Raw genomic sequence first — 22,218 nt, 5'->3', positions numbered from 1 at the left:
TGTTTTATTCATTGATTTCCATTGCCTGAATGGCACACAGTAGGTACTCAAGAAATATTTACTGGATAAACAAATGACTCAGCTGTGGGATGCTAGGATGTTCGTTTGTTTGTTTTTCATTCCCCCCCACCCCACTCCCACCAATTTCTCACTCTTTCTGGAATGACTGAGTTCAGCCAGGCTGAAAAATGCAAAGTGGGGGAGACCCCAAGGGAGTCTGCCAGGACACAACCAGATAGCACTTGAAAGCTATTCATCAGTCAATTCTTTAACATCCTTGCTATGGCTCTCCAGCTTCTGGACAGTCCCAGGTCTTCTCTTCCCAGTCACATTTGGGATATTTCTTCTTTGCTGCAGCAAACCCAAAGCCAGCCAAACTCTGAAATGCAGATATTAAGGACTGGACACAAAAGAGGTACCAGCAAATGTGTGTTTCTGGCTACAGTCCAGGATGGTACCCACCTCCTCTGCATATTAGTACCAATCATCAAAGACCACAGTCCCTTTGTTTTTCTGCCCTCATTAATGAGACTTTTGCTGACAATCCCTTGCATTTGCACTGAGCTTTTAACCTTTCTTTGGAGCACACCAGGACCTTGTCTTGTTTTCCCACCGTAGCCAGGTACTACCTGATCTGGAAGTTGGATGGTACATGGGTATCCGAAGAAGGTGTCAATCCCCTTGTATTTCTGCCTTAAAACCCTCCGTATATCGTCCCGATGGACATGGAGACAGCCTGAAGCTGCAAAAAATGAGAATTAACTTAAAGATGTAGAAGAGGCTCTGGACTTAAAAACAAATAAAAACAAACGAATCTGGAAATTGCTCTTGGGATGAGGCCAGTAAGATCGGGCTGGTGCCTAATGTTTTGGGTATGGCAGCTTCTCAATCACTTAGCAAACAGGTTCTCCAGGCAGGCCGTGTGGGAGGTATCAAGATGAAAAAGCAGTGCAGGCTGGAAAGACCTCAGGGTCAGAGAGGGGAGAGGAGACAAATTGCAATGAGTGAAACAACACTGAACCAGGAAGGAGTCACACGGCAGGACGGCAGGCTGCGGCCACTTTCTATGTGCTTTCAGGGCAACAAGGAGCCATGGCTTTAACCTAATGATCTTTCAGGACCACCCACTCCACACCCACAATAGTGCCAGAACTCTGGTTTTCTTCCACCCAGACCAGGAGCCAATTCTGCGCAAGGCCGCCAGGTCCCCCGTTCCACCGCAGGCAGGGTCTTTGTTGACTGTGATAGAGGCTGGTATCGAGATCACAGTCATCTTGGGCCTAGTTGGGCCTCACAGGCGCAAGATGGGGGCGGGGTGGTCAGGAAGCCCCAACACGGTGTCTGGGACAGGAGGGGGCAGCCTCCTCCACTCGACACTGTCTCTCCACCCCCTTTATTCCCCGTCCTCCAGTCCGCCGCAATGAAACCGCAACAAGGAGGGGGAGTTGACTAGAGCGGCCAGAAGGGGCGGGGGGAGGTTAGAGGTCAGGGGTCGCGAGCCCTTCGGTGTCCCAGGGGCTGCAGTGGGAGGAGCTGCGGGCTCGGGGAAGGCGGGGAGCCGGGCCGAAGGGGCGGAGGGGACGGTGGCGGACGCGCGCAGGGGCGGCGCGCTGGGCTGGGCGCTGGCGGTGAGGGGGTTACGCGCCTCGGCTCGGCTCGGCTCAGCGGAGGAAGGCTGAGCCCCGCCGCCCGGGCCCTGCAGCGAGTCCGGTCGGCCCCGCGCCGCGCCCCGCCCACCCCACCCAACGGAGGGCGCGCCCGGGCGAGGCGGGGCCGAGAAGAAAAGGCGCCACCAGAGAGTGGCATCCGCTACCAACGCCGGAGGGAGATCGAGAACCCCCTGGGCCCCAGCCCACCGGCGCCCAGGCTCCCCCGCCCTTAGGCCACCTTTCGCCCGCCTCCTGCCGCGAGCCAAGGCCGGCGCCCCGCCCGGAGATGGGCAGACGCGCGGATGGCGTGGCTCCCAGTGCCGCCAGATCGCTGGAGCCCGGCGCCGGGGCGCTGCGCTGAAGCTCTCGATCCGCGCTGCCTGGGAAGCCTGCAGGTGTCCTTGGCCGCTCGGCCGCCGGAGCCCAGAGCCCCGCGCCCCAGAGCGGCTCCGCCCCCCGGGCTCGGCGCTGCGCAGGACGCCCCGTCTGAGGCCCCCCCGCCCCAGCACGGCCCCCGCTGCGCAGCGCCAGCCCCGCGCCGCTCCTAGCCGCTGCCGAGCCGCGGACGCAGGACGGGAGGCTCGCTCCTGCGGGCGCGCTTGTTTTTCTGCGGCCGCCTCGCCCTGCGCAGCCCCCGCCCGCCTGAACGCCGCGCTCCGCTCAGCCCCGCCCGCCATCTGAGCCCTGAGCTGGATTTATGAATGGGGGGAAGAGGCCACATGCCGCCGCCGCCGCCTCGTGTTGACCGCAAGCAGCCCGGGCCCGCGGAGCTCCGCCGGCTGCCGTAAGAGCGTCGGCCCGGCCCCGGCAGCCGCTCCGAGGACTTGTTGCTGCTGCGCTGCCGCCGCCGCGGGGAAGCCGGCCGCTCCCGGGACTCGGGAGCCGGAGGGTGGCCCCTGTGAGTGTGAGTGTGAGCGCGCGCGCGCCCCAGACCTTCGCAGTGAGCCTGGACTGTGCGCTAACTCGCCTTTTGAGGGTGAAAGGGGGGGCGTGTCCGGGGGCCCGAGCATCTGAGTGTCCAGTCCTAGCCGGGGAGCGTGAGGGCTTGTTCCTGCCTCCCCGGGCCCCTCGCTTGGGTCCTCGGCTCGCCTTTTCCCTCCTGCCTCCCTCGCCGGAGCTGCCTGCCCAAACCCCAACCACCTGTGCACCGGAGAAACCCAACTCCTCCTGCTCCGCGCTCCGGGGGGAGGCAGGGGCAGGGCCAAGCCGCAGAGGGGGCCGCCGCCGCCTCCTGCCTCCTCCTCGTCTCCTCCCCCTCCCCCGTCTGACGCTGCCTCCTTGGGAAGGGTGTTTGGAGGGCAGCGGCCGCCCCAAGCCGAAGCCCCGCAGCGCTTCTTATGATCAGCTCGGTGTGTGTCTCCTCCTACCGTGGGCGCAAGTCGGGGAACAAGCCTCCGTCCAAAACATGTCTGAAGGAGGAGATGGCCAAGGGCGAGGCGTCGGAGAAGATCATCATCAACGTGGGCGGCACGCGACATGAGACCTACCGCAGCACCCTGCGCACCCTACCGGGCACCCGCCTCGCCTGGCTGGCGGATCCCGACGGCGGGGGCCGGCCCGAGTCCGATGGCGGCGGTGCAGGCAGCAGCGGCAGCAGCGGCGGCGGGAGCTGCGAGTTCTTCTTCGACCGGCACCCGGGCGTCTTTGCTTACGTGCTCAACTACTACCGCACCGGCAAGCTGCACTGCCCCGCCGACGTGTGTGGGCCGCTCTTCGAGGAGGAGCTCACTTTCTGGGGCATCGACGAGACCGACGTGGAGCCCTGCTGCTGGATGACCTACCGGCAGCACCGCGATGCCGAAGAGGCGCTCGATATCTTCGAGAGCCCGGACGGAGGCGGCGGTGGCGCAGGGACCGGCGACGAGGCCGGCGATGATGAGCGGGAGCTGGCCCTGCAACGCCTGGGGCCCCATGAGGGAGGTGCAGGCTCCGGCGCGGGGTCGGGGGGCTGCCGTGGCTGGCAGCCCCGCATGTGGGCGCTCTTCGAAGATCCCTACTCCTCCCGGGCGGCCAGGGTGAGTGACAGGAGCCTGAGCCTCCTCTCGGGTGTGTAAGTACCCGTGGTGGTGGGGATGGGGGCCGGGAGGAGCGGGCTGGGCCGAGACTGACTTACCTTTACCACTGCCTCCCTCCCAATTCCCTCTGTCTTCCATGGAACCCCAGGGGACTCCCCCCGCCTGCCCCCTCCCCCCCCCCCCCCCCCCCCCCGACACACATACCCTCTCTCCTGCACGCCTCATCAGGAGATTGCACGCACTTGACTTACTACTTGGACCTAATCCCAGCTGCCTGCTTTGCCGCATCCCCTCCGAGGGAGTGGGTTGCCCTTAGCTGAGCTCTTCCTCCCCCTTCTCTGCACAGGCTGCCTCTCTTCATTTACCCCCCACTCCTCCACAGGGCCAGCGGCCTGGAGAGCTGGAATTAGGCCTCCTGCCTGAGTCAGGGTTTGGGGGAAGAAAACTGGGTGTGCTAAGCGCCTACTCTGTGGCAGGCCCATGTGTTAGCTTCTTCCACGGGTGCCACCTCCTTTAAATGCTCTGGGCAGCCGGGTACGCTGTGAAGTATGAGTTCTGTAGAGGGACACCAGCTCCAGCCCAGGCAGGGCTGGGACCGGAATGCAGGCCTCTCATCCAGGTTTCTGGTGAGCCCTTTTTTCAGGGAGATAAGTCAAGATGTCTGCCCCTTGCCATGCCCCTAAGGCTTCCTGGTCACCTGGGATGTCTTGGCTTCAGTTAGACAGGAAGGGCCTAATGTTCTGGGTGATGCAGGCTCCCGCGGTCAGTGGCCAGCCACAGGCTGCCTGTGATGATCCCAAATTTGTTGCCACTTCTTTTCTTCCTGCTGCGGCACAGATTGGCTTCCCAGAAAGCCCTGGTTCGGGTTACTGCCTGAAATGGGTATGTGGGGGGAGAAGAGGGTGGCATAGATCTAGTCCTATCCCACCACCTCCTCCCCAGGTCAGTCCAGTTTCTCCCACCCCCCCTTAGGTGAAAGGGATTGGAGGGATGGGGATATACTTGGACGGCTTAAAAAAAAAAAAAAAACACAACCATGAAGGATGGCTTCAGATTCTTGAGAGAGAGAGAGAGAGAGAGAGAGAGAGAGAGAGAACCCCGGAGGCTGGTGCCTGGCTTCATGGCTGGCAGCCTAAAGCCTGGCTGTTCCTCACCTCTGGCATCCCAAGTCATCCTATTAATGAGTCTCAGAGCCCTTGCCACCCTCCCTGGCCCCTCCTATGCTGGGCCTCAACCAGGTCATGGAAGGGAAAGTTCCACTTCCCCACGAAGGGGAGGGCAGGAGGCTGGGAAGGGGGGCTGCAGGGCGGGCCAGGCTGGTGTTAACGCTAGACCAGGGCAGACACATCTCTGGCCTGGGAGGAACAGAGGTCTTGGTGGCCAAGGCATCCCAGGGCAGCCCCCGGAAGGCAGACCCCTTTGTCAGGACTGAAAGGGAAGTTGGGGCCAGGAGCTGCCTTTGTTTCTTCCCTACAGCCCTTAGATCAGCCCAGATGATGCCCTGGCCTGGGTCTGCTGTGAGTTCTGGGGGCTTCTCATGCAGTTCATTAACCCTGCCAGTGTCTGCTGTTGGCTGTGGGTACTAGGGGAGAGCAACAGGTACAGGCTAATCCAGGCTCTTTTTAAGTTGGGGCTGGGGGGAGGCAGTAGATTTGGCTTCCTAGAAATGGGGAAAGGGGACAAGGCAGGGAGGCAGAAATGAAACGATGTGGTTAGGGGAGCTAGGTCCTGTTCCTGAGCATTCTGGGGCCTCTGGGGAACTTTTCATCTCTGCTTCTTCTCTCTTGGATTCCAAGGGGCTGTGCCATCTATGAGTTTACCTTCTGCTCAACAAACCCCAGGGTCGGCCGGCCTGGGGGTTCGTTGAATAAATGCAGAGCCTAGTTGACCTCTTGAGTTTCTCCAGGAGCCCGAGATACTTTTGCCCGTTTGATGTGGAATACATCCGCCAGGGCATTCAAGCCGAGGCCAGGAGTTCGGGGCCGGGCAGGGTTAATTCTAATACTGAAGCAATGAAGAAACCACGATCCAGAGGTGTTCGATGCCATCAAAGACACTTAAGGGCAGAGCAGGAACCTCCCTTAGATTCCAACTTTCTGGTCAGTAACACTGATGTGAACAGCTATGTGGAGCTTAATGGCACTCATGCCAAAAGTGGACTTGCTTCCTGCTGAGGAGCACCAGGCAGAAGCAAGCCTTCAATTCAGCTGTTCCTGGGACAGACAAGTGAGAATACATAATTGTTAAAAAATTGCTAATGGCTTTTGGTTTGAGTATGCCATGCAGGTACTTGCATTAATCTCTAGTCTTCCCGATAAACTTAACGGTGGAGATCTCCTCCCCATTCAGTAGATTGGGCCTGTGAGAGGGTAAACATCTTGCCTGAGATGACACAGCCAGATAGTGGCGTGCTGTGAGTCAAAGCCCCTGCTCCTCCGATTGCAACATGTTCTTTCCACTGAACGAGGCTGTTTTGGAGGTGAAGGGGTGGTTTGTTTCTTATTCTGGCCTGGAAGGTGTTCTGAGGTTCTGTACTTCCTGTGGATGACATCAGAAAACCCAGGGGCAGATGGGGACATCAGCAGGGACATTTACTCTGCCACCCCTCAAGGTCTAAGGGCCTGGGGCGTAGGCGATCTGGGGCCGTGCCCTCCTCACTCTGTTTACCCGCAGCCAATAACACTGCCCTTCCAGCAAGTATTGTCCACTGGGTCTGTGCATACCCTCCCTACTCGGGGCCCGCAGCATCAGCCGTGGGCGTGGGGTGCCCACTGAAGGCCAGTAGGGCAGAGGGGCAGGGCCCGCCCCAGGCGTCGGTTTGCACCCAGCTGGCCAGTTGAGTAGTGTGTTATGACAGGAGCAAAACAGATACAAACGGAAAGTGAACTCAACTGATTGTGGAGCCTGTTGCGTAGCTACTGGCCTGGCCCGCAGAGCTGTTCCCATTCAGGCAGGCTCTAGGTCGGTCAGGGTGCTCACCCCTGCTCCCCTCACGGTGGCCAGGCCCGTGGCGGCGCTTTGGTGGCTCTCTTTCTGTGGCCTGGTGTGGGAAAGCAGGCATGGGGCAGGCTGGTCCTGTCCCCACCTGCCCAGCGCCCACAGTCCCAGCCTCAGCCACAGCCAGGGTGGCTTGCCAGACTGAGGGGGACCAGCAGGGTTTTGGCAGCAAGGAGGTTGGTAGAATAAGACCTTCTTTATTTGCTGAGGGCACACAGGAGGCCCGAGGAACGGGACCCTAGGACACTCCCCTCCCTTCACTCCCAACCTCTTGAGGACCCAGGGGTTAGACTGACTTCAGCTGTTATCAGTCCTGTTAGGAACGATAGTGGTTTGGAGCGCCTGGGTGGCTCAGTTGGTTAAGCGTGCAACTCGGTTTCGGCTCAGGTCATGATCTTACGGTTTGTGAGTTCAAGCCCCCATTGAGCTCCACGCTGGCAGCACGAAGCCTGGTTGCCTCTCTCTGCCCTCTCCCCTGCTCATGCTCTCTCTCCCTTCCTGAAAATAAATAAAACTGAAAAAAAAAAAAAAAAGGAGGATGGTCGTTCTCCTTTGGCTAAATCAGTACCTGGATTCGTTTTCCCATAATGTTCCCCTTCCGAGTAGAGGATGTGGCCCAAGGATCCCTACTGTCCCAGGAAGGCAGCTGGAGCTGGGTTTTCACTGAGCACCCACTGCGTATCAGGTCACTCTTGCTTTGTTCTAGTATCTCATCTGGCCTCTGTGAGGCAGGGATCATTAACCTCAGTCTACACTGAGGGAAACTGAGGCCCAGAGGGGCTTGCTCACACAGCTGGTGGTTGAACTAGGCTCCAAACCCAGATCTTGTGAACCCACGTCTGTGCTTGGGCCACAGCTTCAGCTGCCTCCTGTGCCTTCTTGCCTGGAAAAGGCCTCTGACTTTAGGGGGCCCCAGAGGGGGCCTTCTGCTCTCCTGCCATCCCTCCCTTCACTTCCTCCTCCGAACTGAAGCTCCCATCCCCTCACTCCCTAGAATTGCTCACATCTGAGCTTGCTGTCTGTTTTTTCTCACTGTGGGACTCGCATAGAACAAAAAGAAAGGGGACTTAGTTACAAGAGGTGACGAGGTGTCCCCTGGCCCCGCAGAGGAGTGAAATGGAGGCCTTCTTGGAAGAAAATGCAGAGCTCTGTTCCTACTTATCCTTTCTGAAGGCCCCCCAGCTTCTCTGACATGGGCATTGACTGGGACTAGCTGGGTGGTGGGCAGGACCCCCTGGTCCCAAGCCGGCTGGGCTAGGGAGAGCCAAGAAGCCAAGCCTGGGAGGCTCGGTGCCCTGGCCTGTCCCCCAACCCTGTCCCGAAGCAGCCTCCCAGTCTCTTCCTGGGTCTGTTTTGTGTTTTTCTTTTTTGTTCTGAACAGACCAACATTTGCCTCTGAACATCTTGTCTCTGGATAATGAGGTGTTTCTGTTTGTCACCATTTGGGGTGGGGTGTAAAGTGGGGGAGGGGCTGAAATAAACTTGGGCTATTTTGGGGAGATGAGGGAAGAATGGGCAGGAACAGAGCCAGGCATTTGGGCCTTGGGAACGGGGAGCCCCCAGGCTCCTTGCCTCCCCCCGTGGACATTGTCCTGCCCTCACTCCGAACCCGGTGTGCTGGGCACCAGGACGTTCAGGCCATCCTTGTTCCTGGGCACCCAGCCTACCACAGCCTCTGGCCCAGCTCCCTGCTAGGGTTTTTTGGGTTTTTCTCAGGCTGGGTGATGTTTACCCAGCCTCTGGCAGGGGGCCCCATCAGGCAGTGGCCTTGGCCCACCCTGGAAAGCCACAGAGTCTGAGAGCCCATGTGCCTGGAGGTATTCCTGGGCATTTCGGTCACCCCTAGCCCGAGTTAGTGGGGCTGGCCACGTCTCCTCCTCGTGACAGGTTCCCCAGGACCTGGAGAGGAAGTAGGCAGTCCCCTTGGCTCCAGTCATTCAGAAAACATTTATTGGGAACTTATCACATGCCGGACACCAGGCTGGGCCCTGTAAATACAGAGACGAGTCAGACATGGTCCCTGTTCCTGAAGGGAGCTAGGTCAGGTGGAGTCGGTGGCAGTTGAAGGAAATTGGGTGACAAGAAATAGTAATAACACAAGATGGATCATGAGAGGTGCCACAGTACTCTTAAAGAATAAAGCCCCACAGGAGGTGAGAAGAAAAAGCCATAAATCCCACCTCTGTGTGAAGTGAAGCGAGGTGGGGGGATGGTTGGCCGGCAGGGAAGCCTCAAGGAGGAAATAGAAGTTAAGCTGGATAGGCCCTGCAGGATAATGACTTAGCTGTCTTAAATAATTTTTAGAAGGAGGCAGGCTATAAATAAATATATAAATAAATAAATAAACGTTCACCGTGAGTAGTGTTTTAACCATGCGGAGTTAGGGAAGGGGCGAATTTTCTGGCCAGGCGACCGGCCCCGGCAGAGATAGGACAGCACGGAACACAGATAGGCAACAGCCAGGAATCGCATTTGGCTGGGCACGTTCCTGGCCGGCGATCTGGGCTGGACTGAATTCCTTCTGGGGCCGGACTCATCAGCTCCCGGCAGCCCAGAGGCCCTGAGGAGCCCCACGTGCTGGCTTGGCCGAAGGGGGGCATAGGTGGCGGCGGGCTGTGGCCCCTGGAACCAGGATAGGAGGTCCCAGGGCCAGGGTCTGCTCCCAGGGGAGCCCATGAAAGGAGAGGAACAGGGGTCGCTAGGCTGATACCCGCACTTTGAGGCCCTCACTCAGGAGCCTAGGGACAGCTCAGAGATGCTTTGCCTGACGCGTTGTCTCTCTTTTCCTGCCTCTGAGCCCGCAGGGCTGCTCGCTTCTTTTACAGCGCTGCCTGGGCTCTAGGACCTCACTTCCCCGGAAGCCTCAGCGCCTCATCCCATCCCCACCGATCTTCTCTGCAAGTGTCTTTGGCTGTGTTCTCAGATTTCTCTTCTCCTACACTTCATCCTTAATATAGGTTTTGGGCATGAGTCTTCTTATGTTTATCGGTCCATCTGTCTCCTTGGCCCTTTCTCCTTGGGCCCCCCTCCCCTGCCCCCGCTGATTGTATTCAGTTCCCAATGACTGGTGTCTGTCACCTCCCCCCTACCCCCCCGACCCAGCCTGTGCCAGATTCTTGAGACACTCTAGGCTCTGTGCTGAGTTTTACAAATATCATTTCTTTTAATCCTCAAAACAGCCCTATAAAGTGGGTACTGTTCTCATCCCCCTCAACACATCAAGCACTCTGTAGCCTCAGGTCCTTTGCAGTGCCTGTTCCCTCTGCCTCTCCAGGTGTCCTGGATCTTCATATAACTCACTTCCTCACTCCTTCAGGTCTCTGCTTAGATGTGTCACCTTGGCATTGAGGTCTTGCCTAATCACCCTATTTGAAATAGGTCCCTCCGCTCACCTGGGTGGCTTAGTCAGTTAAGCGTCCAACTCTTGATCTCGGCTCAGGTCATGATCTCATGGTTCGTGGGTTCGAGCCCTGCATAGGGCTCTGCGCTGACAGTACGGAACCTGCTTGGGATTCTCTCACGCTCTCTGCCCCTCCCCGACTTGCGCGTGCACGTGCTCTTTCTCTCTCTCAAAACAAATTGAAAAAAATAGTTTAAAAAGAAAATGAAATAGTTCTCTCCTCCTCATACTCTACCTCCTTTCCTCTTTATTTTTCTTCCTGACACTTACACCATCTGGCATACTATGTATTTGCTTATTTGTTGATGGTTTCCTTCTCCTAGAATGTAAGGCCTAAGGGGCAGGGGTGTTCGTTTTGTTTCCTGCTGTTCCCCAGCGCCCAGAACAGTGCCTGGCACATAGTAAGCCATTTTATGGGCAAAGACCCTAAGGCTTAGAGAGGTTAAGAAATTTGCCTAAGGTCTCTCAGGCAGTGAGTAGCAGAGACCAGCTTGTACCCAGAAGCACGTGACTTGAGATTCCTACCATCGGCAGTTTTAGGATGAGCTTGGTGAAGGAGGCTGATAACAGGGCTGACTCACCAGCCAAAACACCTGGGTCTCCGGACAGGTGGGTCCCCTACAGGCTACAACCAGCCTGTGTGTGGGGAGCCCATGGAGCAGGAAGCTGGAAGGGGCGGTGCTTTCCAGCACAGAGGCTCGGAACCTCCTGTCCAGGGTGGTGAGACCCTCCCGCATCCTGCCAGCGGGGAGGAGCGTAGCTGCTGGCCAAACCAGATCACATAAGCAATTTTCCGCTTGGGCAGTTTTGACTTCCAGCAGAATCTATGTCCCGTGTCCTCAGGTAGCATGGAAAGAACTGACATCTTCCACCATGGGAACCGGGGCAAGTCCTTTCTCCCCAGGCCTCGGTTTCTTTGGTTGCAAAACCAGCAGAAAGGGAATTGAACTGGGTGAGCTCCTGGGGTCCATTTGCTTCTAAAAGGCAAAGATTTTTGTGATGTTTCTGGCTCCAGGTCCAACTCAGCCTCTCAGAAGCTGCATGTAAGGGTCCTTGGAGACCATGCCCACACCCCTGGCTGGGAGCTAGTGCTGGCCCCATTTTGTAGTGAGAGACCCGTACAAAGCTCAGCATTTACCTAGTGAGTGGCTGGGCCAGGATGAGGGACCCAGGCAGTCTGACCCCAGGGCTCCTTAGCTCTTTGTCCTCAGTCTCTGCCCAGCAGGTACCATGGGAAGGAGGTACAAGTGTACCCCACTAGCTGTATGCGATGGCCCAGCAAGGGCCGCTCAGAAGGCTCAAGGCCTTGATGTCTAAGTTGGGTGCTGTTGCAGCCACTGCCTCCTTCCTCAGTCCTTTTTTGTCCCCGGAAGCCCCCAATAAAGAGAGTGGGAGAAAAAAAAAGCAGTGTCCCTGCTGCTGGAGGTGAAGGGCCTTGATTGCACTTGCTTAGGACCACTGCTTACAAAATAATTCAGTTCGGGAATAACCTAGGGAGAAAGGAATCATTGGGGCCCGACAGGGGAACCTGTAACCTCAGGACCCACCTGGGGCAACACACCAGAGCCCAGGTGCCTGCATCTGTCCCAGCTCAGCCTCAGGTGGTGTGCCTGTCTCCTTGGGGAAGGGGGGGCTTTCTGGGGCCTGCCTTGCACCTGCTGCCAGCCCTCGAGAGGTCACAGGGGAGACTGAGACCCCGTGAAGATGTCACCAAAGAGGAGTGGACTGTTTGGTTAGAGGACCAAGTGGAAAGAACTCTGAGCTGAGAGTCAGGGGACCTGGCCTCTGCCTGATCCTGAGCGAGTCATTTGCCCTTTCTCGTGCCTGGGAAATGGGCACATGTGGCTACCCTTTATCAGCCCCATCTCCTGGGAGGGCCAAGGTGAGTGGTACGAGAAAACAGTTGCAACAGCTCTAAGGAAAAACAGCAGGAGTGGACACTGCAGGAATTCAGGGGGCTGTTCCCTAAGGCAGGAGGGGTGGTTTGTACTTACTGGGCGGCTGCAGAAGGAGCCCGGGCGCCAGTGAGGAAGGCACCAAGGCCGGCTCCTTGGCCCTGTGGGTAAGAGGGTGGCCGGCACACTGCCCTCCCTCCCCTTCTCCCCTCTCTGTGCCCTCTGCTCAGCCCCTTGGCAGCTCTTCCTGAACTTGTTTTTCCAAATCACTAATTAACCTCACGCTCGGCTCCCAGGTGGGCCAACTCTCCTGGCTAATTTTTCCTCGGAGAGAGCAGGCTCCTGCTTCCCATGCTTCCTGGCAGAGCTAGGGTATGCCGTCTCCACGCCTTACCCCACCCCTTTTGCTGCTGGGGATGGGAGCAGCGCCCAGAGTTGGTTCCCAGCATCACGGTGGCCACTCAACAGGTGCCACCACCAGCTCATCTCTGGATGGCCACGGAGAGCCCCCAGGCTGGAGCCGTTTGCCTCATACCCACATCGGTCTGTATTGCCTTGATAGCACCTTTCTCGGGGAAGAAAGATGACATCAGGGGCACCTGGGTGGCTCAGTCGGTTAAGCACGTGACTCTTGATTTCGGCTCAGGTCATGATCTCATGGTTCGTGAGATCGAGCCCCACATCGGGCTGTGTGCTGATAGCGTGGAGCCTGCTTGGAGTCTCTCTCTTTCTCTTCAAATAAATAAATAAACTTAAAAGAGAGAGAGAGATCAGAAAAGGAACTTGAAATTTACCTTCATAGGAGAGACACAAACAGGAGAAGCTCCAGGCAGCTCAAGTGGGGAAAGTGGTCTGCTACCTCCATTCTCCTTCCTTGCTGCATTTGATCAACCTGTCCATGGTCAAGTATAAATAAGATGTGTTACTGTGCAACGAGTGTCTGTCTTAAGTCCAAGGTACACAACCCTAAGGGTAAAATAGTAGTCATCAAGGAGTTGGCTAGGAACACCATTGACAGTTCAGAGAGGACTTTCCTGGGTCTGTGAATTGATCGTGCCTGGGAGGTGGTGAAGAAGGCAGTGCGGTGTGAAGAGAAGGTACGGCCTCCAAAGGTAAACAGTTCTGAGTTCAAGTCTGGTTTCCAACCCTTCTAGGCTATGTGACCTTAGGCAAGCGTTTAAACCTCTCTGATGCTTAGTTCCTCCTCCTTAAAAGGAGATGATGAGACTTCCCTCACAGCGTCACAGGGAGGACCGAAGGTGGTAACACGTACCAAGTGCCCAGCTGTGCCAGGACAAAACAGACAGCTAATGGATGTTCATTCCCAAAGTTCTCTCAGACTTGCTTCTGCTCCAGAAGCCCCGGAGGTGCTGCTGTTTCATTTTCCCAGCTCCCCTTGTATTCTCCATTGGTGTTTTGCAATACTAAGAACAAGGTGTGCCTTCTCCCCCTCTCTCATGCAGACTCTCTGGGAGGAAAGCATCCCTGAGGGGCACCATTAGCCATGGCCAGGTGGAAGTCAGTGTGTGGGGATTGCCAAGTGGCCATGGGGCCACAGTCCTTCCCCGTCCACCTATTTAAGCTCGGCCCTCGGCCAAGGGAGGAAGCTCATCCCCATGCACGGAGCAGGACAGGCAGCAGCAGGGGGCGGAGACCCCAGCAACAGGTGCCCCGACAGTGGTGAATGGCATTGCATGAATAACAGATGAGGGTTCCGTAATTGGTGTTATTACACATGCATTTCATCTCCATTCATAATGATTGGACACTTAAACCTAACTGTTCCTCTGCCGGGTGCCACTGTCATCATTCTACCCGAGATCCGAGCCGTCTGGATCAGCCCCTGCCACACTCCAATCCCAGTGGGTGCAGTTTATTTTTTGTTGGAGCTCAGTGTCCCAGGAAATGCCAGGTGTCGGGAAGGGGAGGGGTGGTTATTCTGGGCAGACCCCCCTTGTCTCCTGTTATGGAACGTGCTACCTTCCTTCAGACACTTCTCACTGTCTGGGCATTTGGCTGGGACATTCTAAGCTGCAAGGTAGTAGAGAGGGGCTGGGACTTGGGACTTGAGGTGGGGGGTCGTGGATGGAGTTCTAAGACTCAGCTGGCAGAAAGAGGCCCGGACTCATTCCCTCCAGGCCCTCTCTCTGGGCATATCCCTAACACAGTGGACCTCAAAACTTAGCCTGCATCAGAATTACCTGGAAGGTTTGTTAAAGCAGATAGCTGGGCCCTACCGGCAGTATTTCTCATTCAGTGAGTTTACGGCGTCAAGAATTTGCATTTCTAACTAGTTCCCAAGTGCTGCTGCTCCTGCAGCTGGTCGGGACCTCACTTTGAGGACCACTGCCCCTAAAGCCTAATTACTCCAAGTGTAGTCTGTGGACCAGCAGCCTCTCCTGAGAGTGTGTTAGAAATGTAGAATCACAGGCCCTACCCTGGCCCTGAATCAGAATCAGAATCAGATTTTAACAAGATTCCTAGATGATTTGTATACCCATTACAGTTTGAGAAGCTTTAAGGCACGACCCTTCTACGGGGGCGCGAAGGGGCGCGGAGCTAGGCAGGAGGTGGGGCCAGAGTCGGCAGTGGGCGGAGCCAGAGCGTTAAGGGCGGGGGGGGGGGGGGGGGGGGCGCATCATAGGCAATAGTATAGTTTCCTGTCCAGTTGCCTCCAGCCAGGAGCAGCCTGTCTCTTCTGTGTGCCGTGACAAAGATTGGGAAGAATTACCTTAAAATACCCGAGCAGATGGGTAAAGACCCTCCGAGGAGGGAGTTCCAGCCCACGACCACCTTCATCCCGCCTCTCACCATCTAACGTCCTTCCTTCCGGTGACCCATGCCCTCACTCTCCACAAACAGGACGGCGCCCGTCCATCCCTGACAACCGCCCCACTCTCCTCCTCGCCCGCAGGTGGTGGCCTTCGCCTCTCTCTTCTTCATCCTGGTCTCCATCACCACCTTCTGTCTGGAGACCCACGAGGCCTTCAACATTGACCGCAACGTGACAGAGATCCACCGAGTGGGGAACACGACCAGCGTGCACTTCCGGCGGGAGGTGGAGACAGAGCCCATCCTGACCTACATCGAGGGCGTGTGTGTGCTGTGGTTTACACTGGAGTTCCTGGTGCGCATCGTGTGCTGCCCTGACACGCTAGACTTCGTCAAGAACCTGCTCAACATCATCGACTTCGTGGCCATCCTGCCCTTCTACCTGGAGGTGGGGCTGAGCGGCCTGTCCTCCAAGGCAGCCCGAGACGTGCTGGGCTTCCTGCGCGTCGTGCGCTTCGTGCGCATCCTGCGCATCTTCAAGCTCACACGCCACTTCGTGGGGCTGCGCGTGCTGGGCCACACCCTGCGTGCCAGCACCAATGAGTTCCTCCTGCTCATCATCTTCCTGGCCCTGGGCGTGCTTATCTTCGCCACCATGATCTACTATGCCGAGCGCATTGGCGCCAGGCCCTCCGACCCACGGGGCAACGACCACACCGACTTCAAGAACATCCCCATTGGCTTCTGGTGGGCGGTGGTCACCATGACGACGCTGGGCTATGGGGACATGTACCCCAAGACGTGGTCGGGCATGCTGGTGGGGGCGCTGTGTGCACTGGCTGGCGTGCTCACCATCGCCATGCCTGTGCCGGTCATCGTCAACAACTTCGGCATGTACTACTCCCTGGCCATGGCCAAGCAGAAGCTGCCTAAAAAAAGAAAGAAGCACGTGCCCCGGCCACCCCAGCTTGAGTCACCCATTTACTGCAAGTCTGAGGAGACCTCACCCCGGGACAGCACCTACAGTGATACCAGCCCCCCTGCCCCAGAAGAGGGTATGGTTGAGAGGAAACGGGCAGGTGAGATTGGGGGTTGGGAAGGAAAACCACCTCCCCTCCAGTGGTGGAGGGAGTCCCCAAGTGAACCTCAGCCCTTGGGACTTGGGATTGTCCTTTATTGTCCCGGGCTGCCCTAAGTGTGTAAGATGTGTCTTTAAAAGCAGAAAGTGTCGAGGCCAAATCTCTCTCTCTTCTGGTTTTTCAATAGCTTTCTGAAATTAGGGTCTGTGGAGTGAGTTTACCACCCAATTTAGGCTGCGGCGGGCGGTGCACGGGGCTGTGAATTCAAGTACCATCTTGGCCACGGTGCTGTGTGACCTGAGGCCAGTCACTAACCATCTCTGATCATGGGTTCTTCACCTGTAAAATGGGAGTCATCTCCTACTCCCCAAGACTTTGAGGAGACCCAAATGAATAACAGATCTGAGAGTATTGGGAGAAGTGAAAACCACTCTACAAGCATCAGGCGCTGTCGTTGTTAGCTAGAGAGCAGGGCAGCTGTTCTGCCAAGGTGCATCAACACGTGAATCATTTCTTTCCAAACGTTGGAGTCTGATGTCTCTTGGCCTAATAAATGTGATAACGTAACAGCAGTGGGAGGCTGCCTTCTGTTCAGCACAAGCTAGACTGAGTCCTCGGCTCAGGGTTTAACATGGGATGGGAGGGAACCGAGAGGGAGTAGCCCAGACAGTGTCGGGCAGGGGAAAAGGAAGGGTAGAAGAAATGGCTTCTGCACCCTGGAGGAGGAGGGCCTCTGGGTCTGGATCCTGTTCTTCAAGGATGGGAAAGGCCACCCCTGGAAAGCTGGCTTCCACCTGCGTCAAGAGAGGGGAAAGGAAGTCGGCTTAACCCACAGAAACTTGGAGTTAGGCTGGAGAGTCGGAGCCTAAGTGTGGTGGGAGGGGCTCCGGAGGGAGGTCTGGGATTCCTCGCCTGGGCAGCCCTTGGACGCCAGACCACCGGGAGGCTGGGGGTGGGCCAGGAGACAAAGGTAGCAGCTTTTGGCCAAGCTCTGGGGGCAAAGTGGGACTCACTCTCCAGAGGGGTGCCTGACTCATAACACTCACCTATGGCCTGTTGGGGGGTGGCGGTAGTACATGCTGGGGCTACTCACTCCCTGGGGTCATTTGGGGGCCTTGATGGAACAACCCCCCTCAGGCTCCCCACTTCACCAAAGTGGTGCCCCTTCCCCCATCCCTGGGTGGAAATCTCCCAGCCAGGGCCTCGGGGAATTTCAGCTGTACCCCGAGGCCCGTTCAGAGCTCGGAGGGAAACCTAATATCAAAATGCGCAAGTCCCTGCACCAGCTCCTGGATGCACACTTACCCGCGGCTGCTGTCAGCTGCACCTCAGCCTGACCCTAACTACTTGGCCGTGGTCAGGGCATTCCTGGCCCATGCTGAGGCCGCTGCCTTCAGAGCGAGCCAGCCAAGGGCCCACTGTGCTGCCTGACGGAGGCAGGGGCTTGGGGCTAAGAGCCCACAGCAGTGGGAGCTGAACTGGAGCCTCCTCTGTGCAGGGTCTTCCCCAGACAGGCGAGCCCCAAGCGGAGGGCTCCAAATCCTTTAGGTACTTGACTCTGCCTGAGGTGCCTGATGAGCAAGATTAACCACCTACAGGGGGTCCAGAGAGATGGCCGTGGAGGCCTATTTATTGGTTTAACCCTGGCGGTGCCAGCCCTCATCCCAGCAAGCCGGGTGTTCTCTGAGGGAATGCAAACTCATCCAAGTGTCAGCCTGAGCCAGCCCCAAGGAGGAAGCAGAGTCGGCCGCCTGCCTCAGGCTAATCTCCTGGGACAGCCTGCGGCAGACAGAATTCAGGAGCCCCGGCTTGGGGTATCTGTGGCTCCTTGTCCCGGGAACGACCCTAGGCCAAGGCTGAGAGGGAAGGAGGGCATTCCGCCCCCTGCCCCCAGGGCCAGGCCCACTCGCTGGCCCTCCCAGGGAGATGCCAGGCCCCCTCAGGTGAGGGAAGTCACGCTCTAGGGCTGGGATTGGAGAGCCCCCAGGTGAGCCCATGAGGAAGGCCGGAGCAGCCCCTCACACAGCCTCCTTTCTGTCTGCTCCCTTTAGACTCCAAGCAGAACGGCGATGCCAATGCGGTGCTGTCCGATGAGGAGGGAGCTGGCCTCACCCAGCCCCTGGCCTCTGCCCCCACCCCTGAGGAGCGCCGGGCCCTGCGACGCTCTGGCCCCCGAGACAAAAACAAGAAGGCAGCCGCCTGCTTCCTGCTCAGCGCCGGGGACTATGCCTGTGCCGATGGTAGTGTCCGGAAAGGTATGGCTCCCCAGGCCGGGCAGGTGGAGAGCCCCCAGGGAGCTGAGTCTCCCCAGTGTCCCCTGCAAACCTTGAGGTCCCCTCCTCCCCTGAGGCCTTGGCCACCATCTCCTCTGCCTTGGATGTGCCCCCGCTTTTAAGATGAGTACCCTGATCTCCCACTCCCTGGACTAGAAAGGCCTCCGGCATCCCCCAGAGGTTCACAGAGCCTAGCACCCACACCCCTCCCAGCCCCCCACCATGGCCACAGGGAAGAAAGACTAAGTGCTAGAGGCTAAGGGCAGGCCAAATCAGCGGCCCCTGCCTTTCCCTTCCATTTGATCACCACCTCTTCCTCTGGTTCCTGCCACGACCTTGAGGCCTGGCTCCACAGGGTCACTGCCAGACTTTCCCTAGACCTCCCTTAAACACAGCTAAGGTTTCCCAAGTAAGTCCCGAGAGATACCAAGAGCCTTCGGGAGTCAGGATAAGAATGAGCTGCTGGTGTGATGTCTTTGGAGAGCCTAGCACAGGCCTGACCTCCTCATCCTGCCCTGGGGGTCCAGGAGCCTGGGAGGGGCCAACCCAGCTCTGCACGCCTCTTGAGGCAGAGCCAGCAGGTGACCAAGGGGTGGGGAAGGGGGTAGGGATGGGTAGGGACTCTGTGTCCCCTCTGAGGTGTGCTCTGAAGGATTTGGAGGATTCAGGAGAGTAGCCCGTCCTCTCCAGTAAGGAAAGGCTGAAATTCATCGGCAGGCCCCTAGCTGTGGCAGGAGCAGGGCAGAAGCTGGGCCGTGGACTTAGGGCTTCCTTACTTGCAAAAAGGGGGTCAGCAATGATGGAGGATGGTTGAGGGTCGGTAGTGGCTGAGAACAGGAGTCTCAAGAGCAGGTGCTCCTGCCCGGTTCCTGATCACTTTTTTGTCATTCTTGCCCTGTCCCTGTGACTTAACCTGCCTAAATGCCCTACCTAGTTCCAGAACAAACCCTGACTCCTCCTGAAACAAAGCTTGTCCCTGGGTTCTCAGGCCACTTCTTAACCAGCCCTCTTTTAACCAAATCCACACCCCCCCACCCCTGCCACTTCTCACTGTCCCAAACTCCAGTCCAGGTCTGGGTTGAGTGAGTCGGGGCAGTGTCTGTGATGCCTCTGTCCCCCCAAGCATGTCTCCTGGCCTGCTCATCTCATGCAGCCTGCACGGGCACCTTCCCAGCCTCTGCCCCCACGGGATCCCCAGGGCACCCTGACCCTAATGAGGCGCTGAGAGGTGTGTGTCCAGCTGTGCTGGGCATATGTACTGTTGGGTGTCACCAGCAGGAGCTGCCATCTGGCAGCTGGAAGGAGATGGCCCAGAGGCCCCAGCTACGGGGCTGCAGGTTGAAGGTATTCAGACCATTTACACTCTCTCCTGCGTCTCTCTGGTCTCCCTGTCCTCTGCGTGTCCCAGTCCTTGGGCTCTGAATGTGCCTGTCTCTCCTGCCCCCCATCACAAATACGCAGCGGCTTCTGCTGCGTCCTGGTTCAGACCCAGAGACTTGCTGTGGCTGGAGCATGCTGAGTGATGACCCGGAATGTGGGGCAGAGGGGACCCTGCCTCCCATGTAGGCCTCGAGCTGACTGCCCGACAGCCCTGTTTGCACTCCAGTATTGTGAGGGGCTTGGCGGAAGTAGCAGTGTGGAAGAGGCTGTGAGGGTACAAGTCAGGCGGGACCGTGAGGAGGTGGGGAGCGGGTCACACCCGGGGCAGGAGGGGCACGTGCCTGGGCTGGGGAGCGTGTACCGCACCGCCAGATCTCTCTGGGAGCTCGTGTGGCCCGGCTGCTCTATTTTCAAGATGCCTCCACACTGCTTCTTGGCAACAAGCATGCAGCTCAGCCAATTAGAGTGACCTTCGAGAGGGAACAGGTGGGTTGCTGGGAAACAGGCCCTGCTAAGCGAGCGTGGCAGTTAGCATCGCCAAACTCCCAGCAAGCACTCAGCAACTTTCCCCATGCCAGACTGTGCCTCCCTTCTCTGCACTGGGGCTACGTGTGGGACCTGGCGTAGGGGGCCCAGGGCTCCTTCAGCCACGGGCAGAGACTCCCTTGTGAGCCTATAGCTGCCCAAGTGTCAGAGTGTGAACTCCCTGGGGGGGGGGGGGGGGGCGGGGAGGTGACCGGTGCTGATCAGGGCTTCCGAAGATGGTGTAGAAAGGTGCTGGAGGCTGGGGGGTGTATGTGTAGCTGGAAGGGAACTTACTTGGGGACAATGACAGGGCAGAGATCAGCTGTGTGGCCCTGGCATCTGTCCTCTGGAGCCCAGGTGACCTGGAAGCCCAAGAACGTCAGGGAGCCTTTCCCAGGCGGGCCAGACCCCTCAACCAGCCCAGGGCTGACTGCCCCGCGGGGTCCCCTGGAGCATGAATCCCACGGAGCTGCTCAGATGAGGAACCAGGCCCCTCTGACCCATGTGCCTTTTCTTCACCAAGGCTGCGCAAAGTCCCGGAGTCTAAACAACATAGCTGGAGCAGCTGGAACCAGTCTGGGGCTGTCTCCACTGGCATCAAGATACAGCTCACCCTACCCTCCAAGAAAGCTCCCGCTCTCCCACCCCTTCCACCCTCTCACCAGCCCTCCACCTGGACATCCGGCCCCTTAGCGGCACCCTCGGCTCTCCCCACCCCCGGGCACACACGCTCACATGCCCTCCAGCCCTCATACCTCCTGGGGCCTGAGGGAGCCGGGCGGGATGCAGGAGAATCCAGGCCCCTGAGCCTCTCCTCCACAGCACCCAGCTCCCCAGAATGTTCAGCTCTGGAGCCTGAGAACAAGGGGGAGATTACGCCCAGGGCTCGCACCTCCCCGGTCCCCATCCTGAGCCGGACGTGCCAGCCCCCCACCCAGGACCTGTGCCTCTGGGCCTTGCCTGCCCTCAGGGCCCCATCGTAATCACAGCAAATGCATTTTCATTCCTCGTGGCCTTCAGTCAGCAACCAGCCTGCCACTGAATATCTCTGTCTGTCTGTCTGTCCGTCCCACACCCAGACCAGCCAAGAATAAGGCTGTCTCGTGGGGCGTCTCTGCTGGTGTGCAGGGAGCTAGGCCCGTGAGGGGAGCAGTGCCGCCCTGGGAGAGGAGGCCTGATGTTCCCCAGCCCTGGCCTGGCACGCAGGTGGGGGTCCCTGGGGCCCCACAATTGGCTGCCTAGGCGTGGGAATGCCCTCCTCTCCGGAGTGACACCCGGCAGCAGAGCCCCGCACCCCATCTGCGCCCCAGCAGTGGCGCCTCTCCCGCGCTGCTTTCTCTGCTTCCACGACAGTTTCTCCTCCCTCCTTCTCCGCTCCCCCAAACTCCCAGCCCTGCCTCTGAGTCACCTGCCGCTCCCACCCAGCCTCTGCGCTCTGTATTGCTGCCAGAACCGGAGACTCATCTAATTTCTATAATTAAGTGTATTCATTTACCTAACGAGCCCAGGAGCACAACAGGTTTGTGAGTCATTGAGTGAGCAGGGGTGCCCCCTGGGCAGGGGCAGCTGAGGGGAAGTGTGGGGACAGAAGCCATCCTGCCCCTCGCACGTGGCCACTCCCAGGCCAGGCAGGGCCGGATGCAGGCGGCCCCTCCCCAGCAGCTTGCCAGGGAGGCTCTCTGGGCCCCCTCAGCTTCAGGAACGCAGAAGGCCTCGGCCAAGCCATTTCCTTTTTCACCTGATGGGAATTAGACCTGACAGTGGAGCCGTGCGCCTGGCAATTTTTAGAGTCAGATTATGCAACTTTGTAGAGGGAATGACTAAGGTCCGTATCTGCTCCTTCCAGGGTGGGCAAAGATAGGAATGGAAGGACAGAATTCAGGGACTCGGCAGGAGGCTGGGGGATTGGGAGGCCACCCCGGAAGGTGCACTGGGCAGAAAGGTCAGACCATTTCATGAGGTTGGCTGTTGTGAAAAACCTGTGCCCGGAGCACCCCCATTTCCATGCCGTCTGTCTTCAGCCTTGGGCAGACACACGAATGTCCCTTCCGGAAAAGTGTGTTCACGATGGGTACTGGCATACCCCAGCCCTGCTGTGGCCTGTGGGGCCTGTCTCCCGCTTGTTCTCAGAATGAAATGTCCCGCTAAGAGATGAGAAAATACAGCGGCATCCATGTGGCCTGGACAGGCCCCTTTCAGTGACTGGGGCTGGGAAGCCCCGTGGAGCAGGATG

At 58.0% G+C, this 22,218-nt stretch overlaps 1 protein-coding gene across 1 annotated transcript; it reads left to right on the top strand.

Moving 5' to 3' along the window:
• Nucleotides 1–1,729: 1,729 nt before the first annotated feature.
• On the top strand, nucleotides 1,730–20,754 carry KCNC4 (potassium voltage-gated channel subfamily C member 4). The gene is given in 5 exon segments (XM_047872048.1): nucleotides 1,730–3,664; nucleotides 14,871–15,807; nucleotides 17,859–18,062; nucleotides 20,509–20,615; nucleotides 20,617–20,754. Coding segments are annotated over 5 exon segments (2,064 nt in total). The 5' UTR covers nucleotides 1,730–2,986.
• The last annotated feature ends 1,464 nt before the right edge of the window (nucleotides 20,755–22,218 follow it).

This window comes from Prionailurus viverrinus, chromosome C1, assembly GCF_022837055.1.
Source record: "Prionailurus viverrinus isolate Anna chromosome C1, UM_Priviv_1.0, whole genome shotgun sequence".
Classification (NCBI taxonomy): domain Eukaryota; kingdom Metazoa; phylum Chordata; class Mammalia; order Carnivora; family Felidae; genus Prionailurus; species Prionailurus viverrinus.
The sequence above is the reverse complement of the archived record's forward strand: the minus strand, read 5'-3'. Positions and strand labels throughout refer to the sequence as shown.